Source organism: Polypterus senegalus, chromosome 1 (genome assembly GCF_016835505.1).
Source record: "Polypterus senegalus isolate Bchr_013 chromosome 1, ASM1683550v1, whole genome shotgun sequence".
Classification (NCBI taxonomy): Eukaryota; Metazoa; Chordata; class Cladistia; order Polypteriformes; family Polypteridae; genus Polypterus; species Polypterus senegalus.
This window is the reverse complement of record NC_053154.1, coordinates 78662796-78684236: the sequence shown is the minus strand read 5'-3', so window position 1 is coordinate 78684236 and position 21441 is coordinate 78662796. Positions and strand designations below refer to the sequence as shown.

At 36.2% G+C, this 21441-nt stretch overlaps 1 protein-coding gene across 1 annotated transcript in view; it reads left to right on the top strand.

The window, feature by feature from the left end:
* The window catches only part of LOC120527697 (membrane-spanning 4-domains subfamily A member 4A-like), a 61723-nt gene extending 42696 nt beyond the window's left edge, over positions 1-19027 (top strand). The window contains exons 3-7 of the mRNA XM_039751417.1: positions 5413-5523; positions 8992-9048; positions 12798-12971; positions 14820-14933; positions 18187-19027. Of these exons, the coding sequence (XP_039607351.1) occupies positions 5413-5523; positions 8992-9048; positions 12798-12971; positions 14820-14933; positions 18187-18294 (564 nt within the window). The 3' untranslated portion in view covers positions 18295-19027. The remainder of the gene's footprint in view (positions 1-5412; positions 5524-8991; positions 9049-12797; positions 12972-14819; positions 14934-18186) is intronic.
* Positions 19028-21441: the final 2414 nt, after the last annotated feature.

Genomic DNA, 21441 nt, shown 5'->3' with positions numbered 1-21441 from the left:
AGAAGTGTTTCCAATCCCCAGTCCATGTGATTCTTTATCACTTCCGGGTCAGGTACAAGTCCTTCTTCTCACCCCGGAAGCATGTCGCTCTTGCTTTGACGCACTTCCGGGTTATAGAGCACAAATGAGTCTTCAGTCCTCCCTGCAGCTCCCTCTTGCGGCCCCTGTTGTATACAGTAGGGTCGTGTATAAAAACTACATAGTCCATGACTCCCTGCTGGTCTTCGGGGCACCTCCATACTGCAGGGAGGGCTCCATCTGGCGGCCTGGGGGTATTGATCGGGATAACAAGCCGGCTAAAGACCACACTATTTATTATCTTTGTTTATTGTATTTGTACTTTTTTCTCCCGCTGTTATCCTCACTAATTTTAGTTTATACCACGTTTGACACTATATTTATTTTGAAGGTTTCCATTTTTGAAGCCAGTTATATTTCGTTTTGGTACAGAGTTAACTCTGTTAACTTGTTTAAATGTTCTTTTGGTCAGTAACCTTCAGCCTTTCACTGGCTGTTTATCAAAGGTAATCATAGATTGCATTTGTGAAACTGAAGAATAATAAAAGACACTTGTTTGACATTGTTTAACACTAGAATTACCAGAGCCTACGAAAAAACTCGTAATTCCGTCCCACCTTAAACTGCTTCTTAAATCCCTTCACACCTCTCCACCAGCGTCCTTTGTCTTATAAATGTGCTGATAAAGAGAAGCTAGGAGCAGCCAGCTATTCCATCCCCCACCAATTTAGAACGTGCACGAACTTCTCTCAGCTCATGCCTTGATTGAGTATCTGGGAGTGAAGTGGAGTTTTAGAGTGGAAATAATAGATCGTTGTTTGGAACACACGCATTTCATGTCTGTTCCGTTTCTACAGTAATCTGTGTCAACACATTGTTAAAACAGAAACTTTTTTTATATTCTAGTAGTAGATGACAAAATGTAGGCATAAACTATATAATGTATGAAGCCTGAAGTCCAAATAGCAAAGAAACATTTTCACAAGAATAACACAATTGCACTTTTATTCAAACATATAACTGCAGAAACAAAAAGCCGCCTTAACATGCGACATTGACACCAGTTTACTGTAACTGACTCCGTGGTTCAATAGATTCAGCTCCCGCTTGCGAATCAAGGGGTGACGGGTTCGATCCTGCGCCCCTCCGTTTTGAGAAGTAAACTGCTCTTAGTCTTACTGTTTTAGAATAAATGCATACATTTGATTTCAGTCTGTAACAGCCGGTGCAATTTATGATCTTTGTAAAGGTTAGCTTTTTTTTTTATTCACTTTTCACTCTCTCAGTCGCGTTCAGAATCAATCCATACAACCCCATCTGACACGGCTGTTTTCACTAAGACGCGCTATAGCTCTGCAGTGTACCACGATGCATACTAACGCTACCCATGGTTCTGACACACAAACGCTGGCGAAGCTGCCTTCTTCGTATCTCACCGTCACTTGCTTTTCGTTTTATTGAGTGTTCCTGCCAGTCCCCGCATGTTGCTGTGTGCTTTTTCTTTTGTACTCCAGGACAGGCAGAGGAAAGAATGGTAAAGACCTGTAACTTCGGCGCTATATGCAATCATCAGACACTCCCCATCTGCCCGTGTCGTTCAAACACAGGAACATATATTGGTGTAAAAGTGTAACAAAAGTGCACTTTTATTCAAGTGCACTTTTTCCATCGCCTTTTTCTGTAAGAAGCAGTGTACACACTTCTCTCTATGCTGTGGTTTCTATTACACACCTGAAAGAAAGAGACAATACATATGAACATATCCAGCATACAGCAACATGCGAGGACTGGCAGGAACACTCAATAAAACTGAATAAAAAGAAAATCAAGTGACGGTGAGATACGAAGAAGGCAGCTTCGCCAACGTCTGTGTGTCAGAACCGGGTGGGGGGGCGTTAGTATGCATCGTGGTACAGCACAGAGCTATAGCGCGTCTGTATTCTGTTTCTTTTATACTCCAGGGCACGCAGAGGAGAGAATGGTAAAGAGCAGTAAGTTCGGCGCTATATGCAATCATCAGACACTCCCCATCTGCCCGTTGTTTTGTTATACTTTTCAATACTTTTATACTGCTCAAGCGGGCATGCTCAAAAAATACACGTGTAATGCCACGAAAAGTGCACGCAGACACTTCATTTCGCAAACAAAACAAGTGCACTTTTATTCAAAACTATCTGTATAACCGAAGAAAAAAGAAAGCAAGAAACAGAATACAGACGCGCTATAGCTCTGCGTTGTACCACGATGCATACTAACGCCCCCACCGGTTCTGACACACAGGCGCTGGCGAAGCTGCCTTCTTCGTATCTCTCCGTCACTTGATTTTCTTTTTATTCAGTTTTATTGAGTGTTCCTGCCAGTCCCGCATGTTGCTGTATGCTGGATATTTTCACATGTATTGTCTCTTTCTTTCAGGTGTGTAATAGAAACCACAGCATAGAGAGAAGTGTGTACATTGCTTCTTACAGGAAAAGGCGATGGAAAAAGTGCACTTGAATAAAAGTGCACTTTTGTTATACTTTTACACCAATATATGTTCCTGTGTTTGAACGACACGGGCAGATGGGGAGTGTCAGATGATTGCATATAGCGCCGAAGTTACAGGTCTTTACCATTCTTTCCTCTGCCTGTCCTGGAGTACAAAAGAAAAAGCATACAGCAACATGCGGGGACTGGCAGGAACACTCAATAAAACTGAATAAAAAGAAAAGCAAGTGACGGTGAGATACGAAGAAGGCAGCTTCGCCAGCGTTTGTTTGTCAGAACAATAAGACTAAGAGCAGTTTACTTCTCAAAACGGAGGGGCGCAGGATCGAACCCGTCACCCCTTGATTCGCAAGCGGGGGCTGAATCTATTGAACCACGGAGTCAGTTACAGTAAACTGGTGTCAATGTCGCATGTTAAGGCGGCTTTTTGTTTCTGCAGTTATATGTTTGAATAAAAGTGCAATTGTGTTATTCTTGTGAAAATGTTTCTTTGCTATTTGGACTTCAGGCTTCATACATTATATAGTTTATGCCTACATTTTGTCATCTACTACTAGAATATAAAAAAGTTTCTGTTTTAACAATGTGTTGACACAGATTACTGTAGAAACGGAACAGACATGAAATGCGTGTGTTCCAAACAACGATCTATTATTTCCACTCTAAAACTCCACTTCACTCCCAGATACTCAATCAAGGCATGAGCTGAGAGAAGTTCGTGCACGTTCTAAATTGGTGGGGGATGGAATAGCCGGCTGCTCCTAGCTTCTCTTTATCAGCACATTTAGAAGACAAAGGACGCTGGTGGAGAGGTGTGAAGGGATTTAAGAAGCAGTTTAAGGTGGGACGGAATTACAAGTTTTTTCTTAGGCTCTGGTAATTCTAGTGTTAATTGCAATATGATGTATTTCTTCCCATTTGATGGTGTTTTATGTCCAAAGTTATTGAAGTGGAGCCATGACCATGGCAAGAATTCTGTATTGTGGGATTTTACCATTTCACGGACTTTCCAAATATACTTACGTTCACAAATATCATTTTTAATATATATATGTGTGTAGCAGGTTGCTCATTGCCCTTCTGAATTTATTTTCTACGTGCTGCAAAGGCAAATCTAAACTCCTTTTTAGAAGTAATGAGTCACAACTGAAGTGTCAGTCTGTAAAATAGAATGTGTGATTGAAGGAGAAGAGGACTAAGATCTTTGTCGATGATAAAAGAGCTACCAGTTTACCTTTATGGAAGAAGTCTTATTTTGAATTACCATTGCATTAATTTGTTTAAGAGGCAACACTTTTGGCTATGAGATACCCGAACTCTGCAATAGCTTCCTTACTAACGTTAGAAATGCCTAAGTGGATAAACCATAACTGATGACTGTTACAGCAGTGCTGATGCTTTTCATGATGATGTTTAATTCAAAAGAGCACAGCTTTCTGTAAAATGGTGTTTTGCATTGATCATCAACAGAAGTCAAGCAACCACCACGAAAAGCAGGAATTGATCTACCCATGGTCAGTTGTATGTAGCATATTCAAGAGTAAAATGTTCAAGTGAAATAATAAAAAAAAACTACAAATGTTATATACATCAAAAATACTTAATTACATAGTACTGATACATCCGATTAACTGTCAGTATTATGACTGGGGCCCATTGCCTGGGAGGTAATGCAGCTAGTTGAAAATAAAAATGTCCTTTTTTTCGCTTTTCCCCCTGCATCTCCATTTAAACCTTTCATGCTTATACCTCAAAACTTGTCTCCTTATTTGTAGTGACCAATGACGTTTTTTTTGTATGTAAGGGACAAAGTTCTTCTTATATGAAATAATAAAGAGAGGCTAAGAAGACTGACTGACCTTTCCAGTCATGTGCTCCCAGGACAAAGAACAAACACAATGGGCATGAGTGGCAATTTGCCTCCCTTCTTTTAAAAGAAAACAGCAAAGCCCGAGAGGCTGCTTCCAGTATTGTAGAAATAATGGTTAAGCAATGTAAAAGGAAAAATAGTAGTATGCCTAGTTGTAACACGTTCTGACAGTTAGAGTCTATCTCAATGTCAGATACAATGCTAAGAAAATATGTTAATCCATGGAATGTTTTAAAAAGCCGAGAGAATAGATTTGGGTGTGCAGTGTCTTAAATTTATATTACATTTACTTATTGGGCAGACACTTTTATCCAAAGTGACTTACAACATTTTATGATACAATTGGTTACATTTCTTTTGGTTTTCCAGTTGGAGCACAGGCAGATGAAGTGACTTGCTCATGGCCACATAGGATTTGAAGTCCAAAAAGCCTTAACCACTACACCATGCTGCCTGTATTACTTTAGCTGGCACCCATGTCTGTCTGATTCAGTCTTTTCTGGTAACCATGTTTCTGGAATTACATGTTAAATGTAGCAACCTTTAGATTTCTTCGTCGTCATCTTCTTCTTCTTCGCATTTTTATATTGAGCTGCTCTTTGCTTATTGACTAGACTTCTCCAGTAGAGGTTTCAGCATGATCTGGGTGTAGAAACGTGTGTGAATAAACTTTTTTTATTTTATTTTACTAACTCTTTTTTTGAGATACTCATGGAGTGCACCAATGGAGTTAAGCCAACCCTGCATATTAAATGGTCCTTACTTGACTTGAATGTTCTTTTCGATAACTGAGATGGATAGAATTGACCAGCTTTTCTGGGATGAATGGTCTTCTCGTCAAAATTGTTCTAATCTTCTAATTTCTAATGACCATCAATTTATTTTTTCCAAAATATGTCCTGTACAAAAACATAAATAGTAATGATTAGCTGGCATATTTAATTACCTTTGCAGTATTTTCTGATTTCTATAAAATACTGTATTTTAATATGTTTTGACACTTTTGACCATAAATTGTATTTTTTTTCCCCCAATAGACCGTTCAGATTTTGATTGGAATACTAAGCATTTCCTGCGGCATTATTAAACTTCAAACTATAGACAGTCTGATTTCATTAACAAAAACCCCATTATGGGCAGGTGTATTGGTAAGTTATACCTTTTTGTTTTTCTTTCACTGAAGTGCCAGTTGTGTCTTAAAGCTATGATATTTTTGTTGCATTGAGAATCTCCCTTTTTAAAATTGGATTGTAATAATTCACTGCTTGCCATACTTGTTAATAAAACTTAAAGAGATAATGTGTGTACATGTGTAAGAGTTGTTTGGGAAATAAGTTGTGATGGCATTATGTGGATATTGGATAACTTGTTCTTTATTCAATTAAATTCATTAAAATTAATTTAAAATATAGTAAAACTTATTAATTTCCACATATTATAGAAGAATATGTTCACTATCACTGCATTTTGATCAATTCTAAAATGAGAAATGTTAACATACAGTCATTGAACAAGTATTCCTCTTACATTTTTTGTAATGTTGTAAACAAAAGTTAAATATGTCTGCAATCTTGACTCTGTATAGATGTGTTAATAAAGTCAAGGTAAACTGAAAATTGTTTATTTAAATAAGAATAACCACCACCAGTCACAGTGCACACATTTTGACTCTCAAATTGATCAGAGGTTCATTCCGTTTGATTGTTTTCTGTAAAAATGCATGGAGACCAGCTGTACATTTATTTTAGATATCTGCCATGGTTTTAGAATGATCAAATATCTGTGTGCATTCCCACAATAGGCAGTGCTTTTCCAAATTGAGAATTTATTTACTACAAGGATTGCATCTGCTTTTGGTAAAATTGTAATGATGCACACTATAAAATGTGAAGTTCTAATTTTTTTTCATGAGAATAGAAGACTTTTGTGTGATTAAAGACAAAGCCATCCATGACATATTTAATAGAGCATCAGTCATCAACCAAAATTGATCAGCTGGACAAGAAGCCAATAACTTGGCAAAGAGGAGTACAAAGTTCCATAGTAGTTGAGACAGTAGAAGTCACTCAGAAGACAATAATAACACTTAACACATTCATCATGTATGATAAGTGACTAGACAGAAACTAGACCTCAAGAATAGTCAGTGAGTAGAACAACTAGAAATGTCAAGGAGACTCCTGGTGAACATTGTCTTATGGCAAAATATTCATCAAGCAAAAGCCTTCACATTAAATTAGGTGATTCACACACACAATAGAGTCCCTAGAAATGGAGCTTGAAGCCACAGTGGACCCCCAGGACTGACTTTGGAGAACCCCTGGTCTAGATATTAAGCTGGTCCCATACTCCACCTTTCTGTAGCTTGCAGTTCTTACTTACTCGCTCACTCACTCACTGTTTTCACCATTTGCAACTAGAATGTAGTTTAGTTGATATACTGTATAGGATGATATTGAGATTAGCAGTATCCAGAATAGTTTAAAATCAATCTTTGTTATAGATGTTAACTATTGTGAATAGACAATTATGTGAGTATCGAGATCCACTGTCCATTGTTTGTATTGTTTGGTGTTATGCAAAAGCACTTTTTCTGACATGACTGGAACTCCACTTTTTTTATCTTGTTAATTTTAATTTAAACAACAATCCATGCAATCAAATACAGTAATCCCTCGCTATATCACGCTTCGACTTTCGCGGCTTCACTCTATCGTGGATTTTAAATGTAAGCATATCTAAATATATATCACGGATTTTTCGCTGGTTCGCGGATTTCTGCGGACAATGTGTCTTTAATTTATGGTACATGCTTCCTCAGTTTGTTTGCCCAGTTGATTTCATACAAGGGATGCTATTGGCGGATGGCTTAGAAGCTACCCAATCAAAGCATGTATTACATATTAACTAAAACTCCTCAATGCTATAAGATATGCTTCCCGCGCTGAGCTTGATTGTTTGCTTGTCTCTGCCTCTCTCTCACCCTCTCTGACATTCTCTGCACCTGACGGAGGGGGTGTGAGCAGAGGTGCTGTTTGCACAGAGGATACGGACGCTCCTCTGAGAAATACAGCTTTATCGCGGTGCTTCCGCATACTTAAAAGCACAAAAGCATACTTATTGATTTTTTGATTGTTTGCTTTAATCTCGCACGCTCTCTCTCTCTCTCTGACGTTCTCTGTGCCTGACGGAGGGGGTGTGAGCAGAGGGGCTGTTTGCACAGAGGCTGTTTGCTTAGAAGATACTGACGCTCCTCTAAAAAAATGCCGCTTTATTGCGGTGCTTCGGCAAACTTAAAAGCACACGTATTGATTTTTTGATTGTTTGCTTTTCTTTGTGAGCACTCTCTCTCTCTGAAATTCTCTGCTCCTGATGCAGACACTCCTTTGAAAAGAAGATCTATTTGCATTCTTTTAATTGTGAGAAAGAACTGCCATCTCTGTCTTGTCATGGAGCACAGTTTCAACTTTTGACTAAAGGGTGTTATTTCATGTCTAGAGGGCTCTAATAATGTTAACAGTGTGGGAGAGTTTATAAGGACTTAAAATATATAAAAATAACTATACAAACATATGGTTTCTACTTTTCATCGAGGAGGGATTACTGTAATACTTAACAAAAACAAAATTCCACCCCACCCAAAAGAAAGAGAGGAAAGCCAGCCAACAAAACAAGCCTTGAAGCAGCAAGGAAGGAAGCATATCCTTTTCCCTGATATAGAACCTTATTCTAAAATGTTATTAATTAGATCGTGCCATATTTTAAAAAAGTTTTGAACAGATCCTCTGAGTGATAATTAGATTTTTTCCAATTTCAAATAGTATAAAACCTCAGTTACCCACTGACTTGAAAGTGGTGGGTTGGGATTATTTTAGTTAAGCAAGATAAGTCTTAAGTGCTAGTAGTAAGGTAAAAGCAATTACGATTTGTTTGTCTTTCTCCACTTTAAGCCCATCTGGGAGTACACCAAACACAGCTGGTAATGGGTTAAGAGTGATTGTAACACCAAGGCTATCTGATAGGCATTCAAAGATTTTTGTCCAAAACGATATTAATTTGGTGCATGCCCAGAACATGTGGCCCAGCGAGGCTGGAGCTCGATTGCAACATTCACAGAGTGAACCTTGCACTGGAAATATTCTGGATAGTTTTAATCAAGATAATTGAACTCAACAGAAGATTTTAAGGTGAATTATTGAGTTCTTTGCGTGTATGGAGCTTGAGTGTATTCTGTGAATGAATGCCTTCCACTCATTTTCAGAAGTGTTAAGTGAAAGATCATTTCCCTGTTGTGCCCTGGGATCTTTGAAAGAAAGGGGACTTTAAAATGTTTTCATAAACGATAGAGATGCTATCTGAGTCTTCAAGACTGCTTATTAGCATTCAATGTTAGCAATTTTGATACCTTCACTTACTGAGCCATTAGTTACATAGGAAGGGCAGAAATACTTAAAAAAATCTGGCCACTCATTTGTTTGGGTTACTTTCAGGTATTTTAAACTGATTGTATACAAGACTGATTAAATGTTTCAAATAATTGAAATAATCATCTGAAGTGAAATTCAAAGCCTAAATTGGTTAAGTGTTTATAACATATAACCTTTTCTTTTGTGCAGTATATTGTTTCTGGATCTCTGTGCATTGCTACTGACAGAAATCCCAAAATGCCCTTGGTAAGTGCATTTTGACTTTTCATTTGGTTGTTTAATCTTGAAAAAGCTAATTTAGTCATTTTTATCTTAAAATGACATAAAATGATTCTCCCGAGTCTTTATGGATGCATTAAATTTTTTATGTCACTATGCTACAACAAAGTATCATATTTTCTAATGCTAATTTGGCAAACAGTGTGATAAAGTCCAAGGTGACCCTATTTTCTCCTTTTATACTCTTTACTATGTAGTCTTTTTTTTTTTAGAATGCCACAAATGCATATACACACCACTTAGTTCAGCACCTCTCCTTTCCATTTTATATCTATAACCCAGGCAATTACATAGAGTAAAAGAGCAGGCAGGAGTTCAAAGTTACAGCTTTATTTATGTATTATACATAAAATGCTCAAAAATAGCAATAAGCAGAGTTTAAAAGTGTTGGCAAAATAATAATAATATGACCTGGGTACTAATCAGTTAACCTTGCTTAAACTCCCAGGTGGCTCACTGTTTGATTAGTTTTCTGGTCTGACCTTGTCTGGTTCAGCCCTTTATTTACTTTCGCTTTTGAATGGAGTTGGTGATGACTTGGCTTGCTCCATGGATGGTGAACAGTACAGAGAGACTGTATGCCTTTGCAAGCCTGCTCTTATTGTGAAAACAGCTCAGGCACCCCAGCTTTGATCAGCAGCTTTGCAGCGTGTGGGTGTAGCAGTCATCAATGATACTCACACAATCCAGCATTTACTCTAGTTATGAACAAACAAGAAAGAAATGATGCAACTAAGTCATGAAACTGGCCCTCACTGGTCAATTCCTATCAATGAAACTCTGTGTGCAGCAAAATCTGGTTTATCCAGCTTCCTTGTATTTTAAAATTAGATAGTTCAGACAATTTTTTAAGCACTAGACATTAATTAAAAAAATTATCAACCCATAAGCTAGATATTATTCTCTGTTTTACAATGCTAATCATACAGCAAGTGTGTTAATTGCTTTGGTCACTGTTGTTTTTATAGGCAGGCTAATTAAATATTGTCAAATGACTGAAATGTCTTTCATGCATATTCTGTGTTTTTGTTTTTAATTTATCTGTGCTTTGTAAAATTAAATTGTTCCATTATTTTGATTTTGACTGGTTGTAACTGGCATTATTATAACTGACAATATTAGATAATATTATTTTTAAAATATGCTTTTCAGTAGTTTTTAATAATTTTTCACATTGTTTAAACCTTATCAACTTGTATAACATATAATTGTGGTCAGAAATTTTTAAAACGTGTTCAATAACAAATAACACCTTTTTTTTTTTTATTCCAGTCTCAATCAGAATGCTGTTATGTTTTATATAAATAGTAATATATCTGTTGCCCATTGTGACAAATTATCAGGGCTGATATGGTAGCACAGAGCTTAGCGGTGCAGCCTCACAGGTCAATTGTACTGGGTTTGCATCTTGTGCCTGATCATTGTTCTTGTGGAATTTCCATGTTCTTCACCGTGTCTAAATGGGTTTTACCGTGATACTGTTTTCCCTTTTTCCCCTCACACACATCATTAGGTTAATTAGCAGCTCCAAGGTGACTTTGTGTGAGTGTAACAGTGTGCAAGAACCTTATGAGGAACTGTCACCCTGTCCAGAGCCAGTTCCTGCCTTGTGGCTGATGCCTTAAGGGTAAACTTCAACCCTTCTTCAATTCTGAATTGGGTTAAATAGGATTGACACAGTTATGATATGTGTTCATTCCTCATGGTGTTATGCTATCACACAAGATTTACCATCTGGTTGCATTTCTAGGTGACTATTCAATCAGATTTATTTATGTATAGTGCATTACACTGTGTTTAAATTTCTCTATTCAAGATACCTTCCAGTGCACCAGAATGATGAATTTTGTGACAAGTTTTCCTTAAGACTTAAGGGTGTCATTATTATCATTTCTGGTTCTGGCAAAGAAAATTAGTGAGGAGAACTGTCCCCTTTTTCCTCACAAGAGTACCCCCACTCACACTGCGTGGAATGCAAAGGATGGTTCCGTGTAAAATTGAGGGATTTGAAGAGTTACCACTGTCACCCTAGTTGTGTTGTGTGACTCTCCCTTTTCCCAGTTCTTAAGGTTACTTCTTTAGGACACACCATTTCAGTAATGAAGCTAAAAGTATGTTTTATTTGAGTGGTATATCAACTATATTAGTAATCAAGTAATGCATTGCTCACTTTGATGATTAATGTATTAAAAGACCATCAAAAATTGAAGCACTGAAATGAAAAACTAGGGATTTCATTTTGAAGACTCCAAAGTATTTTACTGGAAAAGAAAAACTAGGGAGCCTTATAATGAGTTCATCCTTCCATCCATTTTCGAAGCCTGCTTTATCCTGAGCAAGGTCACAGGGAAGCTTGAGTCTATCCCAACAAGTATAGGAAGCAAGGCAGGAACAATTCATGGACATTGTGCAAGTCCATCACAGGGTGAAGACACATAAAGTACATATGCACACATACGCTAGGGCTAATATAACATCCCCAGTCCAACTAAACTGCATTTCTGTGGAGCACCCATAGGAAACCCCCCACCGATAATGGTGAGAACATACAAATGCCTAATTCAATTAACATGTGGCTAACACAGAAGACAGAATAGCATGCATGAGCAACAAATAACTCTGTGATATGTAGTTTAAAACGAAAGAAAAAAAATAAAGTAAAAACAGTTTAAACATTATATATGTGTAAGTTATATTATTCAAAAATTAGGGTTGGCATGATGTTTTTTAAAAGACTAGAATTTTAAGATAAAAGTTTGTTAGATTGCTGTTTTCACTTTATGATACTGAAGTTACTAAATAGAAAATTGAGTAAACCTGTATTGGCAGGCGGTGTATTCTAGAATATCGGACAGAGATCTGCAAGGCTGCTATGTCAGTCCCCAGCACCTGCTTATTATGCAACCATAAGAAGGTTCACATGTCTTAGTAGTCGCTTTAGGATGATTTTCAGTATGAAAAGATGTAATCTAAAGTGACATCTGTTTCTTGGCATTTTGATGTATTTTTGTAGAGATTCATATGTTTTGCCTATTTACAACTGAATTTGGATTGAGACAAATAAAGAAATTGTGACTTAATATTCTTAGCACCATTATTATATAATAGGTTTAAAGGATCTTTACTGTACATGAAATTCTTACTTACATGTGCTAATCAACATGCAACATGTGTTAGTAAAAAAGATAACAACGCGCACTAGCAAGTATGCATAGCTCTTAAAATGAATCCTTTTGAAGCTCCCAGCACACATCCAGTTTGAACATTGTATATACCGGAGAACCAGACCAGCAGCTGACTGTTCTGTCCAATAAACCATCAAAGCCCATAAACCTCCTCTTATTCAAAGGTTATATATCTGACACGCTGATTTGTCTTGTCTTAAGTAATTCTTGGCTGTTATGTGCAGTGCATGTTGGCAAGGAAATCATTATTAACAATAACTTTGTTAATATTTATAATTTGGAAACAAGACTTCTGCACTTTAAAGGGCCCCAGCCTCAATATAAACTTTTGTGTTGTAGGCATAACTGCCTTCTGTTGCCTTAGGCTTAGTAACTACAATATTTCTAAGATTACACTGCCTAGCAAACAATCTGGTAGAGCAAAGTGGCTCAGTTCCCCAAATCTTTGTGCCTAAGTAAAATGAAGGCAGTTTTGTGATAATGTGACCATTTAAGATTTGTTGTTTTTTTTTTTTTTAAATATACGCACAGGTAAAGGTGACATTGATTATGAATTTGGTGAGTGCCATCACATCATTCGGTGTAATGATCTTGTATTGTGTGGATATGGCTTTGCTTAATGTTGAAGAATACTGCTTGGTGTCTAAAAATTCATCAGAGTCGCAATCGGCTCAAGAATGTATGTGGATGTCAAGGACATTTCAGGTGAGTATCTTAAAATTAAAATTTTGGTAATGTATTTGAAGCCTTAAATCTTTTGCTGAGGATAGCTTCAAAATTTGCACATAAGAAAATAGTTTTTGGTACATAATAGGTAATTATATAATAGAAGTAAGCATTTGCTTATACAAAAGCATGATTTCCATTAGCTATTAACTAGCCAATAATACAGGATTTATTTTTCTGTCACCAGCACTTAAGTATATATGAATTAAGTAATTTCTATGGAGATTTATTTATTTGTTATTGATAATATTTAACTTTCATTTTTCCTCTCCTAATTTCAAGAGTGAAACATTAAATGATTTAAGATGGTGGATCCTCCTAGTCTGTTAGGGTATAATGATAGGTGTTTTCTTTAAATGGAAGAGTTGTTTTTTTTTATTATAGAAGCAATATGAAACTGTTAATATTTGTTTAATGTAAATGTAGTTGTCATTGGGTTTATTAGAAAATCAAACACAGATCAGCATCAATTTAATGTAGATATTTATTAAAGAAGAGAGTCTTTCCATGTTACCTGCAACTGTCAATTTGTCTGCTCATATTTTACACTGTATTTTACACATGTGTATTCTCTATTTTCTGGAAAAATGACATCATTAAACACATTATTCCATCAATTAATGGGATCAGAAGGCTCACACATTATATAAAGCCCAATGACTCCTTTCTGTTTATGTGCCAAACACATAATAGATTGTATTTTATGTAGCCAGCAGCATTTGTTTCTAAATGTTTTTCTAGTTTACATTTTTGAGACTCATCTATTGTTATGTTTACATTAAATAGAATCCTGTTGAGGTGGTGAGAAGGTAAAGAAACTTGCAAGGCTTTTAAAAAACAGTTACCAATTCCTGATGTTGTCTGAAGAATACGGTTCTAGGGTGGCACAGATGGCTCAGTGATATAACTGGCATCTTGCGACAAAGAGGCCAAGGATCACATCTCGGGTCCTCCCTGTGTGGAGTTTGCATGAGTTTCCTTCAGGTGCCCCTGTTTCCTCCCTCAGTCCATAGATAGACAGCTTAGATGTATTGTTGATGCTAAACTGACCCTGGCTTGGGTGTCTTTGTGATCACTCTAAGATGTGCTGGCACCCTGTCCTGGGGGTTTTCCTGCTTTGCTCCTTGTACGTCCTGGGACAGACTTTACCTGCCCTGTGACCCTCCTCAGGATGAAGTGGGTTTTGAAGGTGGGTGGATAGATGGATTGATTGATGGATGGATAGATAGATAGATAGATGGATGGAATGCAGTGCTGTTAAAATGTTCGCTAGAGGTCATTTCTACATGAGAAGTGATGCTGGTGTTTGTAGATTCTTGACCATTTGTTACCACTTGAGATATGTTTAGTTAGCAGAAGGAAAGTGTACTTCACACATTAAGGTGATTGTGTTTATTGCCACATAAATGTATTTATCTTATAGCTTTTAATTATAGCAATGTAATAGCTATAGTACTGCAAATTTCTACTTTACCTAAACATCTGTGTGGTAGCCTAAACTTTGTTGTTACTTTTTCTGCTTTCTTTGCATTAATTCTATATTACCGATTTATGGCCTGCTATTTTTGTATTTATTTGTTTAGACAGTAAGTGTGACTTAGTGACAAATGTATTATACTATACACTACAACTTTGCCAGTTTAATATTCATCACCAACTCATTATGCAACACTGAGTTTGTCTGTATATGTAATATTAGTATATATATTTGTAGACTTTTAAATAAGATTCCCAAAAACAAGGTTAAGATTAAATAAATATGGTATCAGTCTGTAATTACAAAGTCAGATGATTATTGATTTAATTGTATCTGCCATATTTTTACAGAACAGTGAACAGGGAATAAGTGGCACGCTGCTGGTGTTTGCAACTCTGGAGTTATGTTTGGCTATTTCCATGTCTGTCTTTGGATTTAGAACCATTTACTACAATGAATCAAAGGTAAAGAATTGGAGTAAAGCAATTTTCTATATGTATCAATTTTAAATGAAATAGAATGTGTGAGGGGGTGGTAAGGTTTTGAGTCTGACCTATTAAGAGAATACCAGTGAAATCAAATTTTTTTTTTTTTTTTCCAACATAATCCTTGTAAATACTAATACACTTGTTACAACAACGCTCATTAAGGGTTTCTGTGCTACTCAAGTGAAAAGGTTTGTCTCCTTTATGCAACCAGTGACTTGCTGTCTTCATCTTTCACATAGTGCAAATCACAGAAGTAGCCCTTTGTGGAGTAGAAGGGGATGGTTTCCAGCTTTTCTTTCTGCAATTCCTTGAGTCAGCTTTTTCTAGAAGTGCCTATTTTATAATGTCTTCATCACCAAAAGATTAATTTCACATTGGAACCAAATGGCTCACCCATTAAGATGGTGGAGTTGCAGCCTTAGTTTTTATAATAAGTCCCATAAAAGCTTAGCTGCAACTTGGCTTACAAAGCTTTCCTGTTGTGAAACACACTTGTACCCGGATAATTCCTTTTGTGCATTTTAAGCACAGAACTGTAACATCATTCAACATTGCCTCTTTTTGGCATGAAAATGCATACTTCATGTGTCAAGGATACATTTTGCAATTAGGCATTGAAAAAAAGAATGCCTTCTCCCATTCTTGATAAAAGTGGTATTTTTTGCTCTCTTTGAAATTGTTTCTGCACTTAAACTTATTTTAATTGTCTGCAACATATTTGTATGTTTAACTACATATGTTGCATTAGCCAGTTTTTGTGTGAACAACTCATTGATAGCTCTATGGTAATATATGATTTTCAAAATATATCAGTGTATCATGTTATTGGGAAGCATCCCCAGACAAAAAGGAAGAAAATGATGGTACAAATTAAACACTGATTGGGTACTCGTGCCCTGCTGTATCTGTTTTCTCACATGCCATCATTTTTTAATTTTCTATTATAATTCATTTCATGGTGACAACTTTTTCTATTACAGGCAGGCAGAACTTTAGTAATTTTTAAGACTTTTAAATATTCTCCGCACAGTTATACAGTAAACCCTCGTTTATAGCGGTTGATCCGCTCCAGCCAGATAAATGGATTTCCAAGAAGTAGGATTCTTTATTTATAAATCTAATATTTTCGCAATTAGAGCATTGAAAACCTGTTTACGACCTTCTAAATAACGTATTTTAACATTATTGGAGCCCTCTAGACATGAAGTAACACCCATTAGTCAAAAGTTTAAACTGTGCTCCATGACAAGACAGAGATGACAGTTCTTTCTCACAATTTAAAGAATGCAAACATATCTTCTTCTTCAAGGTGCGGCGTCAGGAGCAGAGAATGTCAGAGAGAGAGAGCGCGAGAGAGTATAATAAACAATCAAAAATCAATAGGGCTGGTGCGCTTTTAAGTATGCAAGCACCTCGATAAAGCGGCGCAATGAAGGGATCAATATAAAGGTAGCCTTTCAGCATTTTTTTACAGGGGCGTCCGTATCTTCTAAGCAAACAGCCCCTCTGCTCACACCCCCTCCGTCAGAAGCAGATAATGGGGCCAATCATACGTCTCCCTGATGGTATTGCATGATGGATAAGTATCTGCCTGTATTTCTCACAGAGAGTGAGACACAGAGAAAGGCAAACAATGAAAAATCAATACGGGCTGTTAGAACTTTTAAGTGTACAAAGCACCGCGCGGGAAGCATATCGTATATCATTGAGGAGTTTTATTTAATATGTAATACGTGCTCTGATTGGGTAGCTTCTAAGCCATCTGCCAATAGCGTCCCTTGTATGAAATCAACTGGGCAAACAAACTGAGGAAGCATGTACCATAAATTAAAAGACCCATTGTCCGCAGAAATCCACGAACCAGTGAAAAATCCGTGATATATATTTAGATATGCTTACATTTAAAATCCGCGATGGAGTGAAGCCGTGAAAGTCGAAGCGTTTTAGCGAGGGATTACTGTGTATTATATATATATATATATATATATATATATATAGACGAGAGAGAGAGAGAAATTTCAAATGTCATAGGAAATGGTGCCAATACCCTTGTCAAGAGTTTTTCATTTTTAATAAATGTACTTGAAATTCTAAAATCCTGTTTTTTCTTTGTCATTCATTGTGTATTGAGGGTTGTTTGATGTGATGCGAGTGATGAGCGGTGCTTGAATATAAATGTTTTTAGAAGAAGGCTGCAACACAGCAAAATGTGAAAATAGTGTGGGGGGTTTGAATATTTTTTAAAGGACTGTATCTTAGTCCAAAGAGTAGTTGCTGATCTTGGGTCAATGACCAAATCAGCAGTCTAAAATACCATGGTGAAAATTTTTTGATCACTCCTCATATTGTATTTTGGTTCCAAAAAAAAATACATCTGCATACACCGATTATGACATAATTAAAAATTCAGAATTTTCCTTATCAATAATTTTCTGTTTCCTTCTTTACAACTATGTCACAGTCAACCATTATTCACTATTAGATCTTTTATCTTGGCTTCTGCAACTTGTTAAATTTAACATTATTCACATTAGTGAATAATATGGATATTTGATCAGTAGTCTGTTTTGTTGTTCATAATGATCTAGTCTAGTTTAAAGTGATATAAACCTAAAAATGTAAGAAACATTGTAATTATCATTAGAGAACATGGGAGCATGAATAAATTGACATCAGAAAAAATGTATTTTGATGAATTTGTAAGAAATGAGTCAAGTTCATAGTAATATTAGGAACTGCTTTGACTGAAAGTTTACCCTATATAAATGATATAATATATGAAACCTGCACCGCTGTAAGTACTTAAAATTGACAGTTAGATCTCGAAAGCTGTGTAGTGTACAGCTTAGAAATCTGCTGTGGTAAATATTGGCTTAATGTAACGCAGAGGCAGCCTTTCCACATCAGTACATAAGGTCATAATAGGCAGACTTTTTAAGGGATCTTTGTAAATTAGATTCTAAATTTAGATTAAAAAATGAACGTAAAAATAAAAATGGTAAATTCTGTAGTGAAGTAATATAATTCAATAATGAATAATAATTATTATATAATTACATTACATACAATGTATAATAAATACTTCAATAATAATACTTTATCACTATGTATGCATTACCTTTACATTTTTATCTACTGTTGTGACCCCTATGCTCATTTGTTGTAACTTTTTTTTTCCCCGAGCACATCACCCCACCAAATAATTTTTATTTGTTTGTTTGTTTTTTAGTATCATATGATCTCCCATCAAGCCTGTGAGGACATTCAAGATCCACATGCTAGCATTATTAATTATTCACAGGATGACATGACTGATTGTTTTCCATCCACAACATAACTGTTGTCTAAAGAGCATCTGATTGAGCAGTTCTATAATCCAGTACATACTGTAACCTATAGAGCCATATAAAAATAACCACAATCCATGATTTGCAATTAAAATATTATAACCACTATACATACAATTTTAGCATTTATGTAGCTTTTTTTCTTTTTCATTCGTTGTTAAAAGTGTTTGTGAAGACATTTTAGACATGGACGTTTTTACCTCTAGCATTGCCCATTCAATGCCAGCTTGAATGACCTTTTCAGAGATTCACATAAAGACAAGCTTGGTTTTGGGTTGACGTTTACAAAAATGGGAGGATGTTGTTGTTGTTGAGATTCCCTTGGAGTTTCTCAGACTGGTGTAATCATGATACTGTGCATTCCACAACTGTAAGCATGGCTTTGCAGAGTAAAAATATACTCTGGCCTGAGTTGCCTGTGGACAAAGGGCCATTAGTTAAAAATCTCTGATTTTGAGTCTCACTCAAAAAAATTAGATGAGACTCCAATTTGATGTTGATGTACCAAAAATATTTCTTTTTTAGCTGCCATTTAATAGCAACTGCAATCAAAACTTGTTAATACAGACAATATATAATAGAAAGCAGACATTGTTTAATGTTTAATTTAAATGTTTAAGCACTGCTTTTGTATTGAAAATAAAAAAATGTGTCCTGTTGTCTGGTGGCTTTTCTTCCCCATTGTGTAAATAAAAGATCTCTATGGAAATGTGAAATGTATAATTATTGTCTGTTGTATAATATGTATGTGTGCATGCAAAAGTCAAAGCATATTGTGTTCTATAAATTCTTGTAATTATAATTAATTTATTGAAACAACGTTTTTCCTTCTTGCAGCAGCAAAAGAATATTAATGGTCTCTTGGTGGACTAGTGTTAGTGTTAAAAAAAAAAAAATCAAATCAGGTGACTGCGTAGGGTGCTATACAGTATAATCAATTCCGTACTTCAAAATAGACCTGTTTCCTTTTCCTTCCTTTTCACATGTAACAGCCAACATTACTGGCCTCCAGCATTACTTCAGCCTAGCAGGAAGCATTTCTGGGTTACCCATGTTTCCACAGAGGCTCTGGGAAACCATGTTTCCTGTTAGGGAAAAGCTGCCATCCTTTTGCTGTCTAGGGCAGTAAAGCACCTGGGTATCACTGCTAGGATGTTTATTGATGTACCCATTGTCAGGGAAATGTACAATATTTGAGGTTTAGTCTTATTGAAAATGTGTTATCTGTGACCTGTGAATCCAGAGTGAAATATGTACATTTCAAAGTTTATATTTACATGCAGTAAAAACTGGAGGAAGCCCAGCATAATTTATTGCTGGATGTGGGCAGTATGTAGTTGTTACACTTAACCCTTTCACTCCCGATTTACTTGAGTTGTAGATCTTTGATATGTAGAGAAATATAGATTAAGATTTTTTAAAAGTCAAACCATAAATTGTAATACCTGATGTTTGGCTGAATGAAAAGAAAGGTGCAATATGTTTAAAGTATTATTAGGATAAACTGAGCCTAGTGCATCATTGGACAGTTTTAATAAATTGAAAATATAAGAAAACATCATTTTACCACTAGAAGAAATAACATGACCGTAAAGAAAACAAAAAATGCTTCTGGCTAAAGTATACATGACTTTGCTTTACACTCTCACACCACAATTTGATAGAATGAAAGTTTTCATTCAAGATTTCAACAGCAAGTTGCGTGACCAATCTCTTTTAAGAATTAAATTTATAAGCATATTCTATACTATATAATTTTTTACTTTTTTTGTTTTTGCTAGTTTTACCTACCACTTAATGATATACTAAGAGCGGGGTAGGAAAAGAGATGAATGGCTAAAAGAAGTCTCCTTTTGCATTACAGTCTCCTCCTCAACCAGGCTACACTTCACATAAGTTAAGCATGATGATTATTTGAAAGGCAGGTCAATACCATATTTTGTCTCCCTCGACCTAGCTTCGACAAGAAATCAATATATACAGACATGGACAAATTTGTTTGTACCCCTCCATGAAAAAAAAGTACCCTTAATTGTCTCTTAAATAACTTGAAACTGACATTCATCATTGTTTATTCTGTATTTAACAGCTTTGCTTTAAAGTTTTGCTTCAATAGAATATTTCAAATAATAACACAAATGAAAGTTGCATGGACAAAAATGATGAGACCCTTAACGTAATATTTTCTTATACAACTTCAATAGGCAATTAGTGCAAACAAGTGATTCTTGTAGGCTCACAATTAGACTTACACCTGTCAACAAGTAGAACCAACTGCTCCAGTCATGTCAGGCCGGTGTCAGACTTCATGTTTTAGTTCTTTCCAAAGACGTTTGGTAGGTTCCAAATCAGGGCCCACTTCAGAACAATCCAGTGTTTTCTTCTTAGGCATTCTTGGGTGCGTTTAGCTGTGTGTTTTGGAGGATTCATGACCTGTGACTAAGACAGAGTTTTCTGACACTGGACCATATATATATATATATATATATATATATAGTGACAGATGGGGGCAGTATCGCTCCCTTGAACCCCTGTCTAAGACTCCAGACACCAAGTAGAAGTCCAAATATTGACTTAATTTATTAACAACAGTGCACCAAGCACACTACTCTCCACAATACTCATCAATTACTAAACAATACACCAATCAATAATCCTCCAACTCCCAGACACGTTGCCACCCTTCCACCCAGCTCAGCTCGCCGTCTGGGAGCTGTCACAGTCAAACTCCATTGTCCATGATTCCCTGCTGGTCTTCGGGGCACCTCCATGCTGCAAAGAGGGCTCCATCTGGCGGCCTGGGGTTATTGGCCGGTATGACAAGCTGGCCATAGACCACAATATATATATATATATATATATATAATATATATATATATAAACTGCTCAAAAAATTAAAGGAACACTTTGAAAACACATCAGATCTCAATGGGAAAAAGAAATCCTCCTGGATATCTATACTGATATAGACTGGGTAATGTGTTAGGAACGAAAGGATGCCACATCGCTTGATGGAAATGAAAATGATCAACCTACAGAGCCCTGAATTCAAAGACGCCCCAAAAATCAGAGTGAAAAAATTATGTGGCAGGCTAATCCATTTTGCCAAAATTTAATTGCAGCAACTCAAAATTGTA